Source organism: Calypte anna, chromosome 9, assembly GCF_003957555.1.
Source record: "Calypte anna isolate BGI_N300 chromosome 9, bCalAnn1_v1.p, whole genome shotgun sequence".
Classification (NCBI taxonomy): Eukaryota; Metazoa; Chordata; class Aves; order Apodiformes; family Trochilidae; genus Calypte; species Calypte anna.
In genome coordinates, this window is record NC_044255.1 from 24,781,329 (window position 1) to 24,804,941 (window position 23,613).

The 23,613-nt window shown below is 42.2% G+C and overlaps 2 protein-coding genes across 3 annotated transcripts in view; one reads left to right on the forward strand and one right to left on the reverse strand.

Annotated features, from left to right (window-relative positions):
• The first annotated feature begins 1,182 nt into the window (after positions 1 to 1,182).
• Positions 1,183 to 18,292, forward strand: DHX36 (DEAH-box helicase 36). Its single transcript, XM_030456229.1, has 25 exons — positions 1,183 to 1,404; positions 1,822 to 1,943; positions 2,755 to 2,965; positions 3,662 to 3,700; positions 4,887 to 5,057; positions 5,950 to 6,029; positions 6,862 to 6,936; positions 7,075 to 7,241; positions 7,777 to 7,858; positions 8,292 to 8,432; positions 8,685 to 8,787; positions 9,642 to 9,729; positions 10,558 to 10,613; positions 10,714 to 10,778; positions 11,253 to 11,396; positions 12,012 to 12,129; positions 12,672 to 12,770; positions 13,232 to 13,405; positions 13,708 to 13,794; positions 14,392 to 14,475; positions 14,580 to 14,679; positions 14,766 to 14,856; positions 16,334 to 16,454; positions 17,029 to 17,181; positions 17,368 to 18,292. Exons 1-25 carry the CDS (start codon positions 1,204 to 1,206, stop codon positions 17,551 to 17,553), a joined length of 2,958 nt encoding a protein of 985 aa, XP_030312089.1. The 5' UTR covers positions 1,183 to 1,203; the 3' UTR covers positions 17,554 to 18,292.
• Positions 18,293 to 21,818: 3,526 nt separating this feature from the next.
• ARHGEF26 (Rho guanine nucleotide exchange factor 26) overlaps positions 21,819 to 23,613 on the reverse strand; it is a 36,665-nt gene continuing 34,870 nt past the window's right edge. The window contains exon 15 of one of the 2 annotated variants that reach the window (XM_030456567.1): positions 21,819 to 23,578. In XM_030456567.1, coding sequence (XP_030312427.1) covers positions 23,436 to 23,578 — 143 coding nt within the window. In that variant the 3' untranslated portion in view covers positions 21,819 to 23,435. The remainder of the gene's footprint in view (positions 23,579 to 23,613) is intronic. The other variant, XM_030456565.1, reaches the window with a different exon arrangement.

Consider the following 23,613-nt stretch of genomic DNA (forward strand, 5'->3'; position numbering starts at 1 on the left):
TCAAAATACAGTAATTTCATTAAAAATAACAAATGTTACTTACATATTATTTTACCTGCATAGATTAGGGGTCAGAGCATTTATACTGGAACATGATATCACTTCCCAGTATGTATTATTGCAGTGGTTCCCAAGATGAGGGTTTGAGTGTTAATGTTTATCTCTCTTAAAGAATTTTTCAGATTTTTTTTTCAGGTTTTGATATTTCAGAGCAGAATAAATTCTGCTTTTCTAGGCTCAAGCAACAGCTCCTGCAAGAATGACACCACCTCTATCTGTATCCTCCTGCATCAGTGAGGAAAAGGTGAAATGGTTTAAAACTTGAAGAGGGGAGATTTAGGTTGGATATTAGGAAGGAATTCTTTAATTTGGGGGTGGTGAGATGCTGGGCAGGTTTCCCAGAGCAGCTGTGGCTGCCCCATCCCTGGCAGTGTCTCAGCCCAGGTTGGATGGGGCTTGGAGCACCCTGGGCTGTGGGAGGTGTCCCTGCCCATGGCAGGGGGGGCACTGGGGGAGCTTTAAGGTCCCTTCCAACCCAAACCATTCTGGGGTTCTGTGTTGTACACACAGTGTTCTACACAACAAACTCATTTTAGAGCCCTGGCACAGACGGTTCATCCCCGAGGTGGGACTGCTGGGGGACAGCTGGGCTGAGGTCCTTTCACTGTGTCTCCTTCGCAGTCTTTGCCCCACGAGTTTCGCGTTTCCTCATTAGGAATCTGACTTCAAGGAATCCGACTGGAAGAACCCCGGGAGAGGGGCTCCGCAACCTGTCCCGTGTGCGGAGCTTCGGGGTGTCCGGAGGGAGTTGGGAAGGCCAGCAGGCTGCCAGCTCTGCTCCCCGGGGGTCCCGCAGGGGCAGAGCCGCCCGCAGTAACCGCGCCCGTTCTGTCCCCGCAGGCTGGAGGAGGCCCCGCAGCAGCCGGACGGTGCGGGGCAGCGCCCTGCGGGACAGGGGGGCTCGGGCATCCCGCCCGGTGTCCCACCCCCCGCCACGGGTGAGCTGTGTGCCCTGCACAGGTGGGCCGAGGAGGGCGTGAGCCCCGGGGACCCGAAGGAGCTCCCACGCGTGACCCCCACGCGAGGAGCCGTTATCGGCAGCGCGGGACTCGAACCCGCGGGCTGCCCGGGGCGGGGCGTGTGGCGGAAGTGAGGCGGCGGATGAGGCGGGTGAGGCGGCGGGGGCAGCCGGGGCCGGCGGAGATGAGCTACGAGCACCGCCGGGAATGGGGACGGGGCCGCGGCGGCGATGGCGGATCCGCCTCCGCCTCTTCCTCCGGGGGGGGACACGGGGGACGCGGCGGGGGCCGGGGCCGTCACCCCAGCCACCTCAAGGGCCGCGATATCGGGATGTGGTACGCAAGGAAGCAGGGCCAGAAGAGCAAGGAGGCGGACCGGCAGCAGGTGAGGGACTGGACCGGACCGGACCGGGGGGGCCTATGGACCGGCACGGCTGCCCCTGCCCCTACCCTTACCCCTGACCCTGCCCCTACCCCTGGCCCAGGCCCCGTCCCTGCCTCTCTCCGTGGCCCTGACCCTAACCCTGACCATGCCCCAGGCCCTGCCTCTCCCCGTGGTCCTGTGCCTGCCCCTGCTCCTGGCCCTGGCCTGGCAGTGGTGTCCTGCCCTCCCAGAGTCGGGTTTGGGTCTGAGAGGGTGCAAAAGATGGTTTGTCTCCCTATAAATACTCGTAAGGAGTACATTAAAAGGAAGCTCCTGAGGCTCAGCACCTTGAAGGTGACGTTGAAATGTTAACATCGTGATGTCTGTGGTTGTACTGAGTCTGTGTTGGTGAAAACTGTGTTATTTTTGTGTTACCAGAGAGCTGTGGTGCGTATGGATGAACGCAGGGAAGAGCAAATTGTGCAGCTGTTGAGTACTGTCCAGACCAAAAATGAGAAGGAGCAAGAATCCATGTCCTGGTGGTCTGGGGATGAAGAAGGGTAAAGAGAAACAATTACTAATGATTTTGTTTACTTCCAGTTGAAAAAAACTTTCCCCAAGCTGGTAGGAAGTTTTATGTCAGAAAATATTTACATCAGGTGAGGGAATTAGGTCAGCAAATGTCCTTTTTCTCCATCTGTATTGTCATAATGAAAGGGTTGCAACCAACTGTAAAACTCTTCCAGATTATTGTCAGTTTTGGTGCTCAATTTTTACTTAAAATCATAAAATGCTGTAATTTATCTCCAGATCTACTGCAGTTGATACATGGAGTTTTTCAGCTCCCCTGGCCTCTGGAATTACTCTTCCAGAGTGACATATGACTTAGTTTTTCAGTTACTGACTTGGAATGTTTTCTTGGCCACTGTGAAATGGGTCAGTTCTTAACAGTGAAAGGGTTTGGAATCATTGCAGTGAAATGGTCAGGCAGGTTGCTGCTCTGAGCTGACTGAAGTGAGCTGTGTGGGACTGGGTTTGGGTGAATGATCCAGTTCCAGGGCAGTGCTGAGAGCTGAGTTAGAAAAGGAATTCTCTGGAGGTGTTTTGATGTTTGGTTAGCTTCCTTTTGACACAGAAGAACATGTTACATTTCTAGATAACAGGTAGAGTTCTTGCTGGAAGGTATTTTTTAGACTTTTGGTTGTTTTAATGTACACCATCTTCTCACTGGCTGGTGATCAAGTAACTGGTGGGTGTAATGTCTCAAAAATCTCAGAAATGGGTTAAAAGTTTTGCCCTGGGTGGGTCAGCACAGAGGCCAGGCACATCTTGGATCCTCTTTGAAGTTTCTATTCTCTGCACCTATTTCAGACCTACCCCAGAGCAGCCTAAAAGTGTGAAACCAAATGCTGAAAAAGCTCCTGTAAGACCTGTGAGACAGAGACCAGGCTTGGAAAAAACATTTCTGGATCGGGATGTGGAATATCTCTTTGAGAAGAATGAGCAGGACACTGATTTAGATGAGCAGCTTATAGAAGACCTGAGAAAGAAGAAATCTGATCCCAGATACATTGAAATGCAGGTACATGTGTTAAGAAGAAAGCTTTTTATTATTTGTGTGTGTGTGTGTTGTTTTTTTTAATTAAACTAACCAGAAACCTTACTGCAGTTTGTTTCCTAGGAAGTTGTTATGATACTACTTTGGCTAAAAATTACCTGTGCATACCTATCAGCAGGACAGTGTTGAGAAAGAGGCTTTCAGTGACCATTTCTGTTTGCAAAAAATGTCAAATTTTAAGCTGTTTTGTTTGTTACACTGTATCCCTCATCTATCTCCTCCCTGACCCCTCCCCTCATGTATCCTCATTGTATCCCCTCTTATGACTAAAAATGAAAGCACTTAAATGGATTCTGGAAGAATTGCCTCCCAAAGCCCTAGTTTCTGTTGTTATCTAATAGCTATATAAAAAGTTGTCAAAAAACGTGTCCTGCCATGAAGAGGCAGTTCTCCTGTTGATCCAAGGCCCTGATCTTGCAGCTGTAGATACAGAGCAGTTCATGTACTGAACTGCTGGGTTTAAATAACTGTGTTAAATTTAGTGAAACTGAAAACATGTATGGAATTAAGCTTTCCTCTAGTGGGGCTGTGTTTATAAACTATCTGACCAGCTTGTCGTGTTATTTCACACTTCAGCCTAGATGGTGGATGAAGTCTGTGATACTGCTTCAGTGTTGAAAAGGTGTTTAAAAGAATTCCTGTTGTTTTCTTTTTCCCCAGAGATTCCGAGAGAAACTCCCTTCCTATGGGATGAGAGAGGTAAATGTGTGTTTCATTTGGAAGAATGTGTGTTTCTGTTGTAAAACAGGACAAAACAGTTGTGTGGTCTAACAGAATACCTTTGGTGCCTTTTATGAAGGTGCTGAAGTTCTGACACTGGGTTTGGGTTCTTTCCAGAAGGCAGTTTGGGTTCACTGCTTCAGGGTATGTGTGAAGTGACTCTGGGGCTGTGAGCAGCTTTAGCAGTAGGGACAGCAGAATTCATGGCAGTGGTATAGAGTGCCAGATACACTTAAATATTTTATTTTATTTTATTTCAGTATAGGTCTCCTCTCCTTTCTCTTCTAGTTAAACTTCTAGAATGTTCCTAGTTACTTGGGCTTTGCTTAGATTAATTAACCAGTGTGTAAATTGTCATGCTTTCTTTTTCTTATATAAATAAAATTGGTCATTGGTTGCCTAATTTAGAACTGAAAGTAGTGCAGGTTAAACCTTTTTTAACTACAGACATAATGTCTGTGCTCCTGGCTCTTGGTGCAGTTTGTTTCCCAAAGTGTAACCTGAGTGATAGTGTGGGTTGTTATTAATTGATGTTAACTCTTTACTTGATGTTTCCTGTATGAAATAGCAGGAGGGGATTCTGTTGTTTTCCTTTGCAGGTTCAGTCAATGATTAGTGAGCTTCCTTTCTAAAGTTAATATCTGTCATAATGTGGTTTTTCCTGTTAGTGTTTCTTTCCTAAAATATACTTCCCTCTGTAGTTGTTAGGACTGGGAGGTAGAGGCTGAGTGTGTATGAAATCTGTTCCTGTTGGTATAAAAAATGTTAAAGGATTGTGCTGAAAATCTTCAGTTAGTGCAGCCTTGCAGCCCCACAGGGAAATGGTTGTCTTCAGTCACCAGAGATATATAGAGGGCAAATAGGGGGGAGAGAAGTGTAAAATTTCTTACAGGCCTTCATTTTAATAATTTTGTTGTTTTCATACAGGGTCTCATGTATTTCAAATTTACATTCACATCTAAATGCTTTAAACCTTCCACATGTGAAGCTCAGATGTGCAGAAATCACTTCTGTGTGGTTTAAACTGAACTGGTTTTAGCATTAGTGTCTGTAGTTGCTATCATCCTTTCTTCTGAGATCACTGCACAGTAGCAGCAAACTCAGAATCCTTCTGAAGTCTGTTTTGAACAACAACACAAAGTTTTTTGGTCTTTGTTTGAAACAGGAACTTGTAAACCTTATAAACAGCAACCGTGTGACTGTGATCAGTGGTGAGACTGGCTGTGGGAAGACAACCCAGGTGACACAGTTCATCCTGGATGATTACATAGAGCGAGGGGAAGGCTCCAGGTGCAGGATTGTTTGTACCCAGCCCAGGAGGATCAGTGCCATCTCAGTAAGTGCCACTTACACAACCTGAGTCACTTCTTTCCTGTCATTTTTTTCCCTATTAAAAAACTACAAACGACTGCCTTGCTCAGCATCACTGCATGAAATATATTTCTTGCTGGGCCTGGGATCTGTGGGCAAGCTTATGAGCCAAGTGTCCAGTCTGCCAAAATATTTGAACTCAAGATCTGAAAAAAAAAAACAAAGGCCCAGTGAGCAGTTATTGTGCACCTCCCAAAGAAAGTGCTCTGCCATCACATGTGCTGAGTTTGAGGGTCAGAAGATGGATGTTGTGGGCAGTGAAGGTTCCTGTTTGTGTGTTGGTTTTCAGTCTTTCAGTTTCAGTCTTGGATTCTATTGCAGAGCGTCAGTTTTGTTACCATACACCCAGTTGTTAATTGAGGACTAGCAGCATAAGCCTCTTTCTTCCCTGAATTTAATAATGGTCTATATATGTGCTTTTAATGGGTTTGGGCAGTGCAGACATGAATTAAGATGAACATGAGCAGTGCAGACATGAATTAAGTTGTGTCAGGCCCTTTAGAGGTATATTAATGAGCCAGAAAGAACTTGGCTTATAATTGCACAGTAATTACTCTTCCTGATAGCTGGGTTTCAGGTGGTTGTAGAACCCTACTTCCTGTGAGGAAAAGCAGACCCTGCTGAAGGGGTCAGCATATTGCTAAAGCCTGAATAGTTGTCTTCCTTTAAAATATGTCCTGGGTTGCAAAACTCTTGGTTTGCTGACAGGAAACACCATCCTCAGTAGAGAAGAAAGTGATTTTCAGGGTGTTTCCTTGTTGTTTACATAACATCTTGGGTCTAGGTATTTCCCACTGAGTAACTGAATCATAGATCAGCCTTTAATGTGCTATATTGATTTTGTTTGTTTTTCTAAGGTGGCTGAGAGAGTTGCTGCTGAGAGGGCAGAAACCTGTGGGAATGGCAAGAGTACAGGCTACCAGATTCGGCTGCAGAGGTGAGAGAGGCTCCCTTGGCAGGCTGAGCAGTCCTGGGAAGCAGGAGCTCAATTTGAAAAGTACTCTTAACTTAGATGAGTGCTTTCATTCTAATATTTTCCCTAGAGGTGCTGCAGCCAGTTTGAATCTTGGCAAAAAGTGTGTGCTCTTACTGTATTTTATGCAGCATGTAACAGTTGCCTTGGCTAGCACCAAGTTACACTTTGTCTAGTAAGTCCTTCTTTCATCCCTTTGAAAGGTTCTGGTGTAGATAAGAGATACAACTGATGTCCCTTATCCATTAATTTCAAGGAAAAATGGAAATGCTAAAGGAGAGAATACTCTGAGCCACATTTCTGGGGCAAACTCTGTGTTTACTACTCTTGCCCATTGAGTAATGCTGCTGGGCTCAGGTGTTAAAGTCAGGTACATTGACAAGAGTTCATAGACCTCGTGCTGTGGAGCAAAAGTGATGACATTGGAGTCATCTGTAATTAAAAAACAAACAAACAAAACCCCTTAAAATGTTGCCAGCAAATGGTGGAATCTCAGTTAATGTTGAAGAAAACCATCTGTGTCATCTGTGCTGAGCTTAGAGCTGCAAGAGTTTGGGGTTGGCAGATGGGAAGTCAGGGCTCTGCCAGGTTACAAGTAATTCATTCCCCATCCACAAAAATGCTGCAGCTGTGCCCTGATCCCCTGCTCCTCCAATTGAACTTTAAGTGAGCAATTTAGAGAATGAGGCATAGTTCATCATGTCTGTAATGAATGTCTGCATTTTAGTTTCAAGCTTTTAAAGTACTTTGTAAAATACAGCAGAGAACTGAGGCATTCTTCATGTGTCTCTTTCAGTCGGTTACCAAGGAAACAAGGTTCAATTTTATACTGTACCACAGGAATTGTCCTGCAGTGGCTCCAGTCAGATAAGTAAGTTTTCCTATTTACTAAGAAACTAAATACAGTTATGAAGTAACTTGACTACTCAGCTGTTTCTAACAGTCTCGGGTCTTTTTAAATTTTATTTTACTTAAAACAAACGTTTTAACTTCTGCCCTTCTATTTTAGGCACTTGTCCAGCATTAGTCATGTGGTACTTGATGAAATTCATGAAAGAAATCTTCAGTCAGATGTTCTAATGAGCATTATTAAAGATCTGCTGAATATTCGTTTGGATCTGAAAGTAATCCTAATGAGTGCTACTCTAAATGCAGAGAAGTTTTCAGAGTACTTTGGTAGGTGAAATGCTTCCTGTGAATGTTCTTGTTAAGTAATTTAGGCTTCTACAGTACAATGCAGTTCTCAGATTGCAGGATTGATGCTTATCAGAAGAGGTAATGACTTCAATTTTACAAATAGCTGCCAGCAGCAGGAGATGGTTATTCCCTTAGTTTTCATCATGAGCATAAGTTGCTTCTCTGTTAGCTTGTCAGACATATTGTGGATACAGTAGCCCCAGAGTGTTTTCTTGTGTAATATTTATTATGTTTTCAAAGTCTTGGTGTGAGTGGACAGCCAGTCTGAAGTCTGGTCAGTCTTCCAGCTGTGGCTGGATCCAGATGAACATCCTGGAGACCAATATACTGCTTGCTGCCTGTGCCTCTGTGGTACAGCAGCTTTATTTCAAATTGAATTTGGCATCTTCCATGAGAATTCCAAAATAAAAAGAAAACCTAATATTGCAAAAATAGTGAAGAATGTTTGTTGTTTTGTTATTTCATCCTAGTGTTTTATTTGCTGTTTGAAACCTGAGTTCTGCTTCCCTTGCAGATAATTGTCCAATGATTCACATACCTGGGTTCACTTTCCCCGTGGTGGAATATCTTCTGGAGGATGTCATTGAGAAGTTGAGGTAAGTGTATTTGCTGATCACTCTTACAGATAGCATTTGGGGGGTTTTTTACATAGTGTCTCAAAAATATTACCTTAGTAAAACCCCCTGTGGAAGAATGAGCTGTGTCTTTCAACAGAAAACCTTTCAAGAGCCATTCCCTAGCTTTTACAGTAATGACAACTGGGAACATCTGCGTGGGGCATTTTCAGGCTACTAAATCAAACTAGGCATCCTGTTTGATCAGACTTTTTTTCTACATGTTCTTACGCTTTCTGGAAATGGTTCCTGTTTTATAAGTAGAGGTTACTTTCAGAAAAGAAATTTGAGGATCTTATTTCTATGGTGTAGGTGAAGCACAGCATGTTGAGCATTGTTTGGAGAACTGCTATGTGGCTGGCTTCAAATGACTTCAGTATCACCTTGTAACTGTGTTTGTTCCTTGAATGTAAAGGTACACTCCAGAAAGCACAGACCGACGGCCACGGTGGAAGAAAGGTTTTATGCAGGGCCATGTGAGCAGGCCAGAAAAAGAGGAAAAAGAGGAAATGTACAGGGAGAGGTGGCCAGGCTACCTGAGGCAGCTGCGGGGCAGGTTGGTCTCAAGTTTTACTCTTGTGTTGGAAGCTTTTAGACACTTCTTACATGGGAAACATAAATCAGTGCTGCATGATATTACTGTGCTTTCTTATTACGTGATGGTTTGTAAACTTTGCATTCTGAACTGAGAATCTGAAGTGTAGGTTGGAGGTACAGGATGTGAAGAAGACAGACTGCTCAGTGGAGGTGAGATGGCAGAGCCTTGTAAGAGAAGTGTGTGAGTTACCAGGGTGTTCTTTGCCTGCAGGTACTCAGCCAGTACCATAGATGCCTTGGAAATGATGGATGATGACAAGGTTGACCTTGACCTCATAGCAGCCCTCATCAGACACATTGTTCTGGAGGAAGAGGTACACTTGTCTCTCATCATCACACCTTAGTGACATGACTGGGTTGTAGTCAGTGGCTGTTGGGAAGGTCAGACCTGGTACTTTGTCTTGTTACACAGATGTAAAGAAGGATAACATTTTGTTTTGCTTTTCTGAGAAGTAATCTCAGAGGTTTAAAAATCTAAATAAATGACTATTTAAGCCCTGAGTTTAGAATGTGGTTAGTTAGAGTGTTTATTGAAATGATGGGGTAGAATCCATGTCTAAAGGGTTGTGGGTAGTAATAGTTCTCCCCAAATGGGCCCTAACTTGTTATTTAGTAATAATATTATTGGATCCCTGTGCCTGAAGCAATGACAAACATGAAGTAAGAATAACTTCTGTTACCACAGGTATAATGTATGTAGATTATCATACCCTGAAATTAGATATTTTTCCTGTATTCAGAAACATCTGTGAAAGAGCTGACACCTTGACTAATCTCTTAAAGATAATTTTGTTCATTAAAAATGTCAAATAATTTGATGTTTCAGTTGCTAGATTATTAAAACTGTGGATAATGAGGATGAGTTGCTGTTCATACTTTGGTCTTCCTGTGCTGAAAGCTGTACACTGGTTTCTCTCTCATTGGCAGTTCTAGTGTTGACATGGCTGTCTTTAAAACACTGCAGGGGAAAAAATTAAAATCAAGTTTTTACTTACTATAACCAGATATATGTAGCCAGCTCTTTTATAGAATGCAAATCTGGGTAAATGAGGTTTCAGATACCACATATGCAACATTATATATATATATATATATTATTGTGCAAGTAGCTGGTTCTTTGTATAGCATGTACTTTATTCTAACCTCTTTTTCACTCTTTTATACACAGGATGGTGCAATTCTAGTGTTTCTTCCAGGCTGGGACAACATCAGCACTTTGCATGATCTCTTGATGTCACAAGTCATGTTTAAGTCAGGTAAAAACTAAATTTTTTGTGGGAATTCTAGCAGTTGCATTAGTGGCAAACTCTAAATTGCTGCTTGGGATTGTTGGTGTTGCACTGGATTATTTTTTTTTCCTGGTCTCTCAGAATGATTGCAGTGTGTTCAGCATATTTTGCCTTTCTATGGTCTCTTTACCTGCTAATGATAATCACTCTTTTCCTCAGTGAACAATCTGAACAAGAATCTCAGTACTGTTTTTCTCCTCTAGTCCTTTTCTTGTACTTATGATAACTTCCATCCAAAACTTAACTCTGTTTCTTCATTCTGTGTTTATTTCCTTTTTTCTTGATTCTTCTGCAACTTTTCCTACTGCTTTGCTGATAGTTCTTTTAAAACTTGTTTGTTCTTTGAAGCTTTTTAAACCAGACATTAAAACACTCCATGCCTGTCTGATACACTTCAATTTGTCTTGTTTGCATAACTCATTTTGTCTAACTCTGCTCTTGACTATTCAGATAGTTGTCTGGCAGTTCATATTGTTCATACCTTCCATAGATAAAGAATTTAAGTTTAATAAATAAACAAGCAATTATTAAATAACTTTTTAATTAAAAAATGAAATATAAATTACTGTTTGTAACTTAATGTGTTTTCTTGAGCTTGTCATCATACCATAGTAACAAAATCCTTTGTAGCTTTTTACATTAGAATTTGCTGTTTTGATACCTCTACCTGTGGATTCAGAGTAAGAAACAGTAGGCTTATTGCAGCAGATTTCCTCTGTTCTGCATAGCTGATTTTCCTGTAAAATTAAGGTTTCTGTGCTCACACCATATCTGTCACTGATTTTTAATTTTCAGATAGGTTTATTATCATACCTTTACATTCACTGATGCCTACTGTTAACCAGACTCAGGTATGATTTTCTTTTATTGCAATATTCCACAACTACAACAAAATAATAAAGCATGTGTTTGGGTTTGGCAAACAACTAAAGGGGCCATGGGTAATTACAGGTTTTTAAGAAGACTCCACCAGGAGTAAGAAAAATCGTGATTGCTACCAACATTGCAGAGACCAGGTAAAGAGCTGGTTGTGCTGACCAGAAAGAGCTCTGGTCAACAAATCAATGAAAGTGGTAATTTAAAGTATAAATCTGATTAATCTTTAAAAAAATAAGCTTTTGTGTTTATGCCATTCATTGATAGCACTTCCTCTTTAGAAATGCTCATAGGCTAAACAGGAGTTTTCCTTTCATTGTTTTAAACAATTAAAAGCTGGATGTTACTGTGATGACTGGCATTGTACATGAGCTGCCTGTCCTCCTGCAGCCTTCATAACCCCATCTGGTGACTCCTGACAGACCCAGAATAAATCAAGTTCTCTCTTGAACTGCTCAGTAACATAATCTTAATGAAATTCCAAACAAAGATACATTTTTATTGTTGGCTCACAGTTTGGGAGGGGAGGAAGAGAGGCTGAGCCCCTTTGAAATCTGAGGACACACTTGCAAAGCTGAAGGCTTTCATTATTTTCCTTTATTTTTGTTGAACAGCATTACAATAGATGACGTGGTGTTCGTTATAGATGGTGGAAAAATCAAAGAAACTCACTTTGACACCCAGAACAACATCAGCACAATGGCAGCAGAGTGGGTCAGCAAAGCTAATGCCAAGCAGAGGAAGGGTCGGGCTGGGAGGTAAGAGTGGGGCACTTAGAGAAGGTTGGTGCTGGTTCTGTTGGACTTGGAGCACGTGTGTGCTGCAGATACTACTCTGTTATTCATATACTCAGAAGCAGGTGCTAGCTCAGCTGTCTCTTATTCTTAGGCAAGAATTGTTTCTTTCTCTTTCTAGGAAACTTAATTTGTGTTGCATTGAGTTTCCCTTCTTATGGAAGAATAAATCCCACTTTTTTATAATTTCTATTGGTAGTGTTTGCCTTCACACCTGGTTTCTGACTCAATGATACATTAAAGTGAAATTTAGCTACAAATTAATGTCACTTAGCTATATACCAATTTTTATTCCCACCCCTAAAAAAAAAACAACTTGTGGAATATTTTCTTTTTCAGTCTTAGAGTTCTCCTCTGGTCTCTTCATTACTCCTTTCCAGCAGTTGATAGGTTTATGTTCTGCAAAGCCTTTTTCCCCATTGTTGGGTCTGTTTCTGAAACCTGAAATGGCTTTTACAATTGAGTGTGCATCAGTTCTAATTCATTGAGGTCTTTTGGAAAGCTTTTCATAAACAAACACAACTCTAATATCAGTGTGTCATAGGAAAAAAACCCAATTGTTCATTTAAATCATTCCAGAGTTCAGCCAGGCCACTGTTACCATCTCTACAATGGGCTACGTGCTAGCCTTCTGGATGATTATCAGTTACCAGAGATCCTGAGGACACCTTTGGAAGAGCTCTGTTTACAAATCAAGGTACACATGGTTTTCAAAATGTGTTTATTATTTATTTTTCCATTGGAATAAGAGGTTGAGACATGCATACTTGTATCTAGATGCATCAGAGCCAGGAAATTAAGATTGTCTAGTACAAATAAAAGCTGCTCTGTTAACAAAAATGTGGACTGTGCTTCCCCAGCTCTGACTCCAAGTGTTGTTCAATCAAAGGAGCTTCAGTGAGAAGGACAGTGAATCAAGGGATGTGATGACTTCAAACAGTTTTACTAAAAAGTATTTCTAAAACTGATGTGAGTTTCCATGCTGGCAGTTACTATTTAATTCCTTATGTATAAGGAATGCCGTGTGTGTGGATACTGAGTGAACAATAGATTCTTACATTCCAAATTTAACCATGAATACATTTTTATTGTTGTCTTCAAATTAGTAAACAGTAACCACACTAATGAATGAAGTGTGAAGAATTCACAGCTTGAGTTAGAATGTCACTAATTTAAAAGTTGAAGTTGTCTTCTTTCTCCAATTGCTGCCAAGTTTTTGGTGGGTTTTTTTCCTTTCAGATTCTAAAGCTTGGTGGAATTGCCTATTTTCTGAGCAAACTAATGGATCCACCATCTCGGGATGCTGTGATGTTGGCCATAAATCATCTCATGGAGCTGGTAAATTATTGCTTGATGCACATGTAAGGAAGGATCTGTTCAGAACCACGTTACTGTGCTGTTACCAGACCTGACTCTACAAGTCTAGACATTTGCACCCCCTTCTTGGGTTGTGTAGACCCCTTACATATCTTCACTGAACAGAGGAAATAATCTCACCCAGTGCATGTTGTTTATGGGCTGCATGTTAAAGCTCCTGAAGAACTTTCCAAATGACTCTAAACATAGACATGCACCTTATTTACCTCCCTGCTTCTGTCATATCCTGCTTCTGGCAGCATTCACCAAGCCTTCCTATCCCAGTTTAATTAGTGAAGGGCTTGAGGTACATTTTCTGTGGGCAAATAACATCAAGAGGAGAAAGATCCTGTGTGCCACTGCCCTCGTTGCTGTTTGGAGAAAATCCTGCCTATTTCAAATACTGTGTTCTTTTTTTTATTTTAATCTTTCCTCTCTGACAGAATGCCTTGGACAGACAAGAAGAACTGACTCCACTGGGAGTGCATTTAGCAAGGTTACCAGTTGAACCACATATTGGAAAAATGATCCTCTTTGGAGCTTTATTCTGCTGCCTGGATCCAGTCCTGACAATTGCAGCAAGCCTCAGCTTCAAAGACCCTTTTGTCATTCCTCTGGTAAAGTTTCTAACTGGAGAATTACACATCAGATCTTAACAGTCTCAGAAGGACACTGGAACTTAGGAGGTGTTACAGTTTAAAAGCACTTTAACTATTAACTATTTAACTAACTTTAACTATTTTCATGTTAATTACATTTTTATTAGTGGACTGCCTTCACATACTGTGATGTTTTGTCTACAGAATATTGGAAATAGCTTTAATTTTCATGCACACAAAGTATTGCTCTATATATGAACCTTAATTAGGAAGAGTGTTGTGTCAGTTGTGAATATTTTATGGGTTCTAATTATTCTTAGGGGAAAGAGAAAGTGGCAGATGCAAGAAGAAAGGAACTGTCAAAGAACACTAAAAGTGATCATCTGACTGTGGTGAATGCTTTCACGGTAGGCATGTTGAGGTTTTCAGTTTTTAGAGTTTTAATTTCAGTAGTATGGATTATTCTAAGGAAAAAACTTAATATTCTTTCTTGGCTTTTACAGAAACATAAACCCAAAACAATTCTCACCCTTCTGGTGTTGCTTAATCTTGTCTTCAGGCTCTCATAATCTATTTTTGTTGTGGATAAGTCTATGAAAGAGACAAAGGAAACATAATGGTAGAGTTACCTTGCTGAAGTCTCTAATTCCTGTCCTTCTGGCCTCTGCAAGGGGCTGAAGCTAGCTTCAAAAGTGTTAGTCATTTATTTGCATGGTTCTGGGGCAAGAAGAAGAGGGAAAAAATGGCCTGGAATGCAGTTTCTGTCCAGCACTGTTAATAGCAACATATGAAGTTTGGGCAAACTTAGCTAGACTTCACTCCTCTCCATAACAATGGAAGTTTTAAATTCAGAATCTTGTGAAGTTGTGTTTTTCTGCTCTGTGCTGCTTTTTCATGTCGAGAAAAAAGTAAATTTATTGTTCCTTGACATGTAGCTTTTGCTATCAATTTTTGAAGTATGTGTTCACTTACAAACACCTCTGAGCTCTGGGTTTAACTTTTAGGGCTGGGAAGAGACCCGACGTCGTGGTTTCAGAACTGAGAAAGACTATTGCTGGGAGTATTTCCTGTCTCCAAATACTCTGCAGGTAACATCCTGACAAGTTTTTTTAAAGGGATTGTGTCTGTGGGGAAAAGAGGAGGAATGCTGTGGCTCAGCAGTGTTTCTGGGATAACTTTTCTTATTTCCCAGATGCTGCATAACATGAAAGGACAGTTTGCTGAGCATCTCCTGGCAGCTGGGTTTGTGAACAGCAGAGACCCCAAGGATCCCAAGTCTAATACCAACTCAGGTAAACTGTGGAAGGAAATGGAAAATACCTGATAGCTGGAATCCCAGTTTGCAGAACTGTGTCATTTACTTTGCTGTCCTCTGCAGATAATGAGAAGCTGCTGAAAGCAGTCATCTGTGCTGGTTTATATCCCAAAGTTGCCAAGATCCGGCCAAGCTTCAGCAAAAAGAGAAAAATGTAAGGGTTTGGTTTGATGTTGGTTTGCATTTGAGGTGTTTTCTACATCAGGCAGTTTGGCAAGGTGAAGCAATGGCTCAGGTGCATGAATGAGTCTCTTATATAGTGCAGTCATGGTTGTGGGTGACTTCATTTGGGAGGGGCAGGAGATTGTTGATCTTTATTTTTTCTACCATTTGGATACCTGCTAATAATCAGTGAAATAATTTGTATGAGCTTAACATACCATGGCTAATGTTACAAGAGAGCAGGGACAGTGCTGCTGAAGGAGTCCCAGCATCACCTTTGATCTACAGCAGCAGGTGAAACACTTTCTTTATTATTTGAGAAGATTGAGGCACAATGTTCTGGTCTGTTGATTTTATCACTTCTTCTGTTATCAGACTATTTCTTATTAATAACTGTTACTCACAAGAACAGTACACTTATAAGAATATAGAAGTGCTTCTCTATGGACCCGATTTACCAGTGAAGGGTTCAGCACTTGGATTGATTTTTCTGGGTGTGTAATGTTTGAACAACAAGCTAGGAGCAATCACTGTGCCTGTAATTTTATAATAAATTTTAAAGAATGATTATTTCTCCAAAAGGGATAAGAACAGGTAGTCAAAATTACACTTTCATGCTGTCTGTAGCTGACCCTGCCAGTCAGTTGCTGTTTCCCTTGAGGGCAGAGCCCGTGCTCAGCAGTCACCCGAAGGATGCAGTGGAATTTGGAACAGTGTTGCTGGGTGCTTGCCACATGGTGGAGCTCGGTGTAAGCCCTGGAAGGCTCAGTTTTATGACCCTCTAAGCAAGAGATTAATTTCATTAACCACTTCCTTAAGGGGGTCTCCCACCCCCTGTGTCTGTTCCAAACCCTGGGCTGCCTGATGTGCACAATGCTTCTGCCCACAGGGAACAGAGGAAAGCTCAGTGATCCACAGCCAAAGAATTACATCTCTGAAACAATTGTGTTTCCTACATATTGTGCTTTGTTTCTGGTTTTTATTGTCTCCTGGCATTATTAGGTGAGCAGGGATGTGTGATTTGGGGCAGTCAAGGTGCCCAAAGCATTGAATGTTATCCCTTGAGTCACATTAGTTGAAAGGCACCTGGTACAAGTAGGGGTTCAACACTCTGTTCCATGCTGACACTGCCTGATGCTCAGCAAACAACCCAAATACCCAGGTTCATTATCTGTTTGTTTTCAATAGATTGCTGGAAACTTAATTTGTTACCCTATTCTGTAACTCATGGAGTTAAATGTGGCAAAGAACTCAGACTACTTAAAACGCAGAGACTGATGTCTAAGAATTCATACTTAGATGTAGTTATAGTCTTTTGGGAAATGAGTCAAAATTTCTTTGAATGTCATTGCACTTTCAGAGCTTAGAACACTGTTGGATAATTGGAGGGTTTTTTCACTTGGGGCATGATTGTGCTAAACTTTCAAGATCTTATTCAATCCTAAAATGAAAATTTTTTTTCTCCTAAGGGTGAAAGTTTGTACCAAGACAGATGGAACAGTTAATATTCATCCTAAATCAGTTAATGTGGAAGAAACAGAGTTCCATTATAACTGGCTTGTGTACCATTTGAAGATGAGAACTAGCAGTGTAAGTGAAGGTTTACATTTGTGGGATTTATTTTTGTAGCTTTTCATGAGGTTGGATCAAGGTTCAAAGGGGATGTGAGCAGTGCCTTTTAAGCCTTCCTGCCTTTGCTCTTTTCTTGGATGTGCCCTCAGATATGTTCTGTGTGATACTGGTGGTATTGTTCCACAGATAACTAATGTACTAACTTCTGGTTGTTCAGGTTGGGGTTTTTTTGGGGGGGATTGTTTGGTTGGTTTGCTTTTTTAAGGTTTTGCCAATGACAAGTATAATATTTTATTGGGTTTCTTTTCCAATCCATTGTAGTGTTTTTTAATGTGCTGAAAAAATTGTCTGATTTTTGGAGACTATTTAGTCTTTCACACAAGGAGCTGAAATTAAACTATTTGGCACCATTTTTCTCCTCTTTAATCTGATTTTCTGTAACTTTTCCAGTAGAGTTGCTTCAGATATGTCTTGCATACTTATGAATTATTCTGAGTAAGTGTCTTCTGGAACTCCATTGAGTTTCATGTCTGAAGTGACATCAGTAACCCTTGGTTTTGAAGGGTAATTGTACAATTTTGTCTTCCTGCAGATTTACTTGTATGATTGTACAGAGGTCTCTCCATACTGTCTCTTGTTCTTTGGAGGAGATATATCCATTCAGAAGGATAATGATCAGGAAACCATCGCTGTGGATGAATGGATTGTTTTCCAGTCTCCAGCAAGAATAGCACAGCTAGTGAAGGTGACTATGTTTAATAATAATGTGTATGGAAGGCTTTGAGTAACTCTGATTCATCTTAGAGATTTCTGTAATTGATAGTTCTGCCTGTCTGCTTTATTTTCATCCTGAAAGCAGTGTTGAAGTAATGTTGTGTGTAGCTCTAATCACCTTTTTTTTTTTCCCTTCATTCTAACAAATTTTCTCCAGAATTTAAGACAAGAGCTCGATGATCTTCTACAAGAAAAAATAGAAAACCCACATCCCGTGGACTGGAATGATATTAAATCCAGGGATACAGCAGTACTGACAGCTATTATAGACTTAATCACAACACAGGAGAATGAAAGTGCCAGGAACTATGCTCCACGATTCCAGAGTGAACGCTATAGTTGACAGACTGTCACCTGTACTGATAAAGCAAACATAATCACCTTTTTGGGTTTTATAGCATTTATTTAGCTAGAAGAAAAACTTTTTTTAGGGTGAGCTGGTAATTCCCTCATACTGAAAAGCAGTTATTTCAGAATAGTGGGTAATATCTGTATATGCATGGTATTCTGTGTTCAGTGTAGCTTTTTAAGTGAGAGAAAATGCAGTGCTAGCAATGTTAGTTGATGAATGGTTCTTGTCCTGCTGTAGCTTACTTTTTTTTCCTTCCCCACCAGGTAACAGATAGATATTCAAAAGCCTTCTAAAATACTGCTTAATAATACTTAAACTGTTCTTACTACTGATATAAACATCTCAAAAGAGGTTTTTTTTATTTTGGGTGGTGAGTAATTACACTCACTGTGTTATTCCAGCTGTGCAGCAGCCTTCTCACCAACATCTCCACAGAAGGTAATTAGAGTTTAATTAAAGTAAACTTGAAAACACTTGTGAAGTTTGTACTGTGGGAGGAAACAATCTTCAGAAATATTCTTTTGCCTTTCATCCCATTCAGTTAAATAAGTTTTCTTTGCTTTCTGTGCCCATCTACCATCAGTACACCGACTAAAATTTCAGGTTACAGAGAACCTGTTAGATAAGGCATGAAGGAAATACAATTTAAGGTCCCCTTGCATTCTAATTTTTCTTTTAAGAGTCCATGTATGGGTTATAGTACTACATTAAAAGTCTTTTTTTCAACGTCTTTCTTCATCTGTCCTTAGTTCTGTTTTGAACGCCCCCAATTACGGAGCATTTGGGGCTGTGTTCTCGAGCTTTCCACAGCACAGCTGCAAAGAGTTCGGCCTCCTCCCTCCCAATCACCTTCATTATCACCCCCAGGTGCTGAAATCGGTGTTTGAAATAGTCAAGGGGGGGAGGAGGAACAACGTCCTGCCTTAGCCTGGGGGTGCTGGATGCGGGGGGGAGTTTAAAGAAGGAAAAAAATACAAAAGGACCGGCGGCTCCGGGGCGGGGGGCTGGAGGGCCGGGGCGCCGGGCGGGAGCGAACGGCCCCCGCCCCGGAGCCGCCCGTGGAGGCTGTGAGGGGAGCTGTGAAGGCTGCTAAGAGCTCCCCGGAGGCCATCAAGAGCTCCCCGGAGGCCATCAAGAGCTCCCCGGAGGCCATCAAGAGCTCCCCCGGAGGCCATCAAGACCCAGGATCCGACTGGAGACGCAGGTAAGCGCGGGAAGCGGTCAGTGAGGGAGAGGTGCTGTGAGGGGAGCAGAGGTCTGAGAGTCCGCGGAACGGCTGAAGGTGAGCCCTGGGACTCAAAGAAGGGAAAGGGAATTAAATTGGTGACAAGGTGTGTGGGAATAGAAAAGAAATTACTTAAATGTGGTGGTGTGTTCGGGCTCCTGGGCTTGGAAATGTGGCTGTGACAATGGATACAAGGGGAGACAAGATGGCGGCCGGCGCTGAGGCGGAGCTGCGTCGTGGTTTGGGGATGGTTCCCAGAGCAAGGGAGGGTGAGCTGCTTCACTTTACAGGCGTGCGGGTTTTTGAGGAAATAGAGTACCGTAGATTAAAAATTCCTGAAGAAAATAAAGGCTGGTACCAGTTTTACTCTTTATTTTTCTGGGGTTTTGTACTGCTTGATGGCTAAATCTCCACCTAAGAACACAAAGGGTAAAAACATGGTGGCAATGGAGGAACCTGGTGAAGAGCAGGGTTGGTTGAAAGAAGTTCTCTCAAAGCTCCCCATCTCCCTCCCAGATCGTGGGTGTTGAGGCTGGGACTGGTTTTTAGTTCCACACCAGAAATTCACACTGAGGTAGTCAGGGGTTGGTGTGGTCAGATCGTTTATAAAGTAACGTGACTAATGTGTAAATAACGATACGGATTGTCCTGTTCCAACCGTGCTTGAAGCGTGTAGCTTCACGTGATTTTTTTAAGCGGAAAAGTGGGGATTTTCTTTGTCCTTCCGAGTGTGAAAGTTGTCCTTTTCCCAGTGCCAGGTCCGTGGTGCTCAGAGCAGGCAGCGTGGGCTGTGTTGTGGCTCTGTGCTGGCACAGCGGTGTTCAGGATGGGGAGGAGTGAATGTGTGCCTGATCGTGCTTTGCTTGTGCCTACAACTTTTGCTTTTCGTTGTCATCTCAACCCGGGAGTTTTCTAACTTAAACCTTTCTGATTTTCTTCCCATCCCACTGCGGGGGGAGTGAGCAAGTGGCTGTGTGGGGTTTAGCTGCATGCCATGGTTAAACCAGGAGATGGGGTTGTTACCCGCAGGTGTGAGGTTTGTAACTTTCATATGGGTAGCTGGAAACCGCGGTTGTTTCTCTTTATAGTTCATGGTGCACTTAATGCAGGCTGTTCCTGTCTGTGTGTTAGAGCTCATAGCATCTTCTGGAGCTCCCAAGTTACGAAATGAAATGTAATTCGGTGGTAATAAATTCTTCCTGCCCTTCGTGCTACCTCCAGTTTGCCTCTATTATGTAGTTATGTCTCAGCTGTTAAAAGTGAGGTGCAGACTGCAGTAGAGCTAAGAGCACCACTGAAAAACTATGCGTACTTCCCAGGAGACAAAACCCTGGGTTTCCTTAGTCCTGGTATAAAAATTTATATTGGGTTTGTTACTAACACGTGAGTTCTGTCCACTTGGTTTGATTAAGTATGTTATTTCTGAAAGAGGGTAACATGGAAAAAAAGAACCTAGCATTAATGTATTCTGATAATACAGAGTTGAAGCAATGATGCTGTTGTTCAAGAAATGAAGTTGAGGTTGGCTTAAGTGGACCTACTTTTGCCTATTTATTTTCAGCAAATGAGCCTTGCATAATGGAGAACAATTTTAGTCTTTGATATGAAAATAAAGAGAAGTACCACATTGTAGCATTACTTTTAAAAGTTCAGCAGGTTAAAATTATGTTGCAGGGATCATATAGAGAGGCAAGAAGGACAGTATTAATAGGTGTTCTTTAGTTGTGTCAGATTAGTATTTGGAAACGCTGAGACATGCTGGTGTCAGGTGGGCACTGCTTTTCGGAGGTGTTGGGGGGTGGTGGTCAGCAGTCTGCAGACCCAGTGTATGTGTTTGTGCTGACCAGGAGGGGAGTGGGTTCCTTCCCCTGGCCATGCTGATGTTCCTGGTCTGCAGTGAGGGGTATGTGTCAATCTGAGAGTTCATTTTCATCCATGCAGATACCCAGGTGCTGTGCTGGTCATATATATACACTGGACTTTGCATGGTTTCTGCCCACCATATGTAATGTGCTCTTAAATGCATCATGTAAAATAAAACTGATTTAGGGAACTTAGAGCCTTTCATTTTTTGTTAAAACCTAACTAGAGAGGTCATGAAAAGGGTGTACCAGAGGAATTATGGAGCCTAGACCAGAGCACTTATAAAGCACTGATGGCATCAGCTGCTTGCTTAGACACCTCATTGCTCTTCAGGAAGTGCTGCTTCATCAGCTTTCTGAAGGGCTGCTTTAAAGAAACGTTGATCCTTTGCTCAGGCATTGTGCAGGTGGGACAAACAAAGGAATGAATTTTCATGGGGGAAGCTAAGGGTGGGGTGGTCACTACTCTTGAGAAGCATCCTAGACCACTGATGGTCTGTGGGAAGAGACATCAGGCATGGGGACAGTCCTGAGGATCCAACATTCCCCCTTCCCAGGTGATCCCCAGCAGGGCCTTGTTTTATCCTTCTCTTGATTAGTTATGAATTATTTCCTGCATGGTCACCTCTGGAAGGGCACTGGAGCCCAGGGCCAGGTTGTAGGAGTCCCAGGGGGCAGCAGTGCTGGGGGCATGTCTGGGTTTGCCTGGCTGGGAGAAGGGGAGGCAGCCCTGAGGGGGATTGGACGTGGTTGTGGAAAGCAAAGATAACTGAAGAACCTTAAGTTCTGTGCCCCCTCTTCTAATGCAGTCTGTGACTGAGATGAGGGACATGTTATGCAGTGGTGTCAGCTTCATGGGCATCACTTAAGTTGGAGCTGTGGCCCAGGAAGCAGAACACATGAAGAAGGTATTTATCTTGACAGAACAGAAAATTTTAAATGCCCCTCGTCAGCAAGAATGACATTAAGAAATACCACTAAATGTAAAAATTGAAGGTGTTTTTTTTTTTTAGTAAGGATTTAAAAGTGTTTTATTGATTGTTGTCCTGTAAAATCATAAAGTCTTTAATTCCAGAAGAACCATGTCTGACAATAGCAAAAAATGAAAAAATGTCTTTTAAAAAACATTACAGCATTTTGGAAAAAGTAGGTATGAAAAATATATACAATGTATTAAAAAATCTGAATAAAATTAAGGTCTGTATTTATACATTGTTACATGTTAAACGTCTGTGTACAATAGAATTTGTTAAAATATTAGCAGTATTTTTACTATGTTAAATAAGTCTTTGTTCACTTTACAGTTTCTCTCATTACTATTTTTAGTCTACTTACAAATTAATTTACAAGGCTGTGTAATCACTGTCAGACTGTGTCAAGAGAAGTATTTTTGTACAAAATTATTGCCTTCCCAATATGTTTTAAATTGTTATAGAGACATCTTTATAAACATCCAATTCATTTACAAACCAACATATTAACAGTATATAAAACAACATACAGCCCCTTTAAAAAAAACAGGGAAGGCAACAAGCAGAAAGTCTTTGTACTACATGTTCTTCCCTCCTTTTACTGAGCATATCTTTTACCCTGCTGAGTTACCAGCTGGTCCTTAAAAAGGTGAAGGTTTTTGTAATACAAACTCACACCTATATACAGAAAAGATGCACTGCAATTTACTTCATTTTTGAGTGCATTTAATTCACACAACATTAAGTGGTTGTTTCGGGGTTTTTTTGTGAAATTCCAAAGCTAAACTCCAGATGCAAAAATGAGCAGGTGTTGTGTGTAGTGCAATTGTGAGAAGTCTTCTCTACATGAGAGAAGTGTGCAGCAGCCCCAGTGCCAGCTGCTCTGGGGGCACAGGCCCAGGGCTCTGGTGCCTGTGGCTCTCTCTCCCCCCTTAGCTCTTGCCTGAAGCATCCCATGCCATCAAGTGACCCCCAGTCACCCTGCAGCCGAAGGCAAAGATAACAAAACACCAGCTTGGTCAAGGTGCCAAGGTAGCTTCCAAGCCTTTCCTCACTGGGAGTTTATATTTTTAGATATAAATCTACATGCTCAATAGAGAAGAGAAAACCTGGCATCTTCACAAAGCTTTACAGATCAGTCTTCTCCCTTTTGTCTTGCCTGTTGCTAGCAAATGCTAAAGATGTCAGTAAACTGAAGTTCAGTTCCACTTTTTGCCTCCATGGAAGGAAATTATCTCTCTGGCCATCTTAACTATCTACCCTTCCATCCATTCAGCTATCTCCTTGAGTACAGAAGAGCAGAAAGACAAAATAATAATTAAAAAACTCACTTCTTGCAAAGCCTGGACATCCCTTTATGCCTTACAGGGTTGGTTCAGGTAATGGAGATTTTATCCCATAAACCTCCTCTCTGGTACTGGCAATGTAACACTGCTGGTTCTAAGTTAACGCCCACTGTTGCTGTTCTGTTCCAGCCCAAAGGTTTGGGCCAGTTTCTGTGGCAAACTGCTAGGCAAAGTTCTGCTGCTCAGAGAACGTCCAGATGCTCAAAAACAGAGGGAGAAAGAATACGTAAGGGGTGGAGGAACTCAAGCTGAAACAAAGCTTAAGGCAGGGAGATTCACAACCTGATTTCCAGTGCCTTAACAAACTGTTCTAGTTGAAATCTGCTACTGGTGGAGCCAGGTTTCAGTTCAGAGCTCTCAGGCTGCAAACCAAGAAGGGGGTGATGGCTCAGTGCGGTTCCTGGGTTTGTGCAGGGTAACCCCAGGAGCAGAGCAGCAGTGCAGATCCAGCAGGAAGCAGCACACCAGCCTACACGTTGGTCTCCAGTCCCAGCAGGCGTCCCATCCGCTCCATGTTCTTGTCGATGGTGGCTCGGCAGGTGATCTCCCGGGCACACTCCATAGGGAACCACCCCCTTTCCCCATCCCGCAGCCGCTCCCCTTCGTACCAGCCTGCAGGGGGAGGGACAAGGAGTCACAGACAGCAC

What these genes read in the sequence shown, in the direction of transcription:
- DHX36 (XM_030456229.1), top strand. Translation starts at nt 1,204, where the DNA reads ATGAGCTACGAGCACCGCCGGGAATGGGGACGGGGCCGCGGCGGCGAT. An exon ending in ACAAGTCATGTTTAAGTCAG is followed by an intron (nt 9,730 to 10,557) that starts GTAAAAACTAAA and finishes TTTAATTTTCAG; the next exon opens with ATAGGTTTATTATCATACCT. An exon ending in ACCAACATTGCAGAGACCAG is followed by an intron (nt 10,779 to 11,252) that starts GTAAAGAGCTGG and finishes TTTGTTGAACAG; the next exon opens with CATTACAATAGATGACGTGG.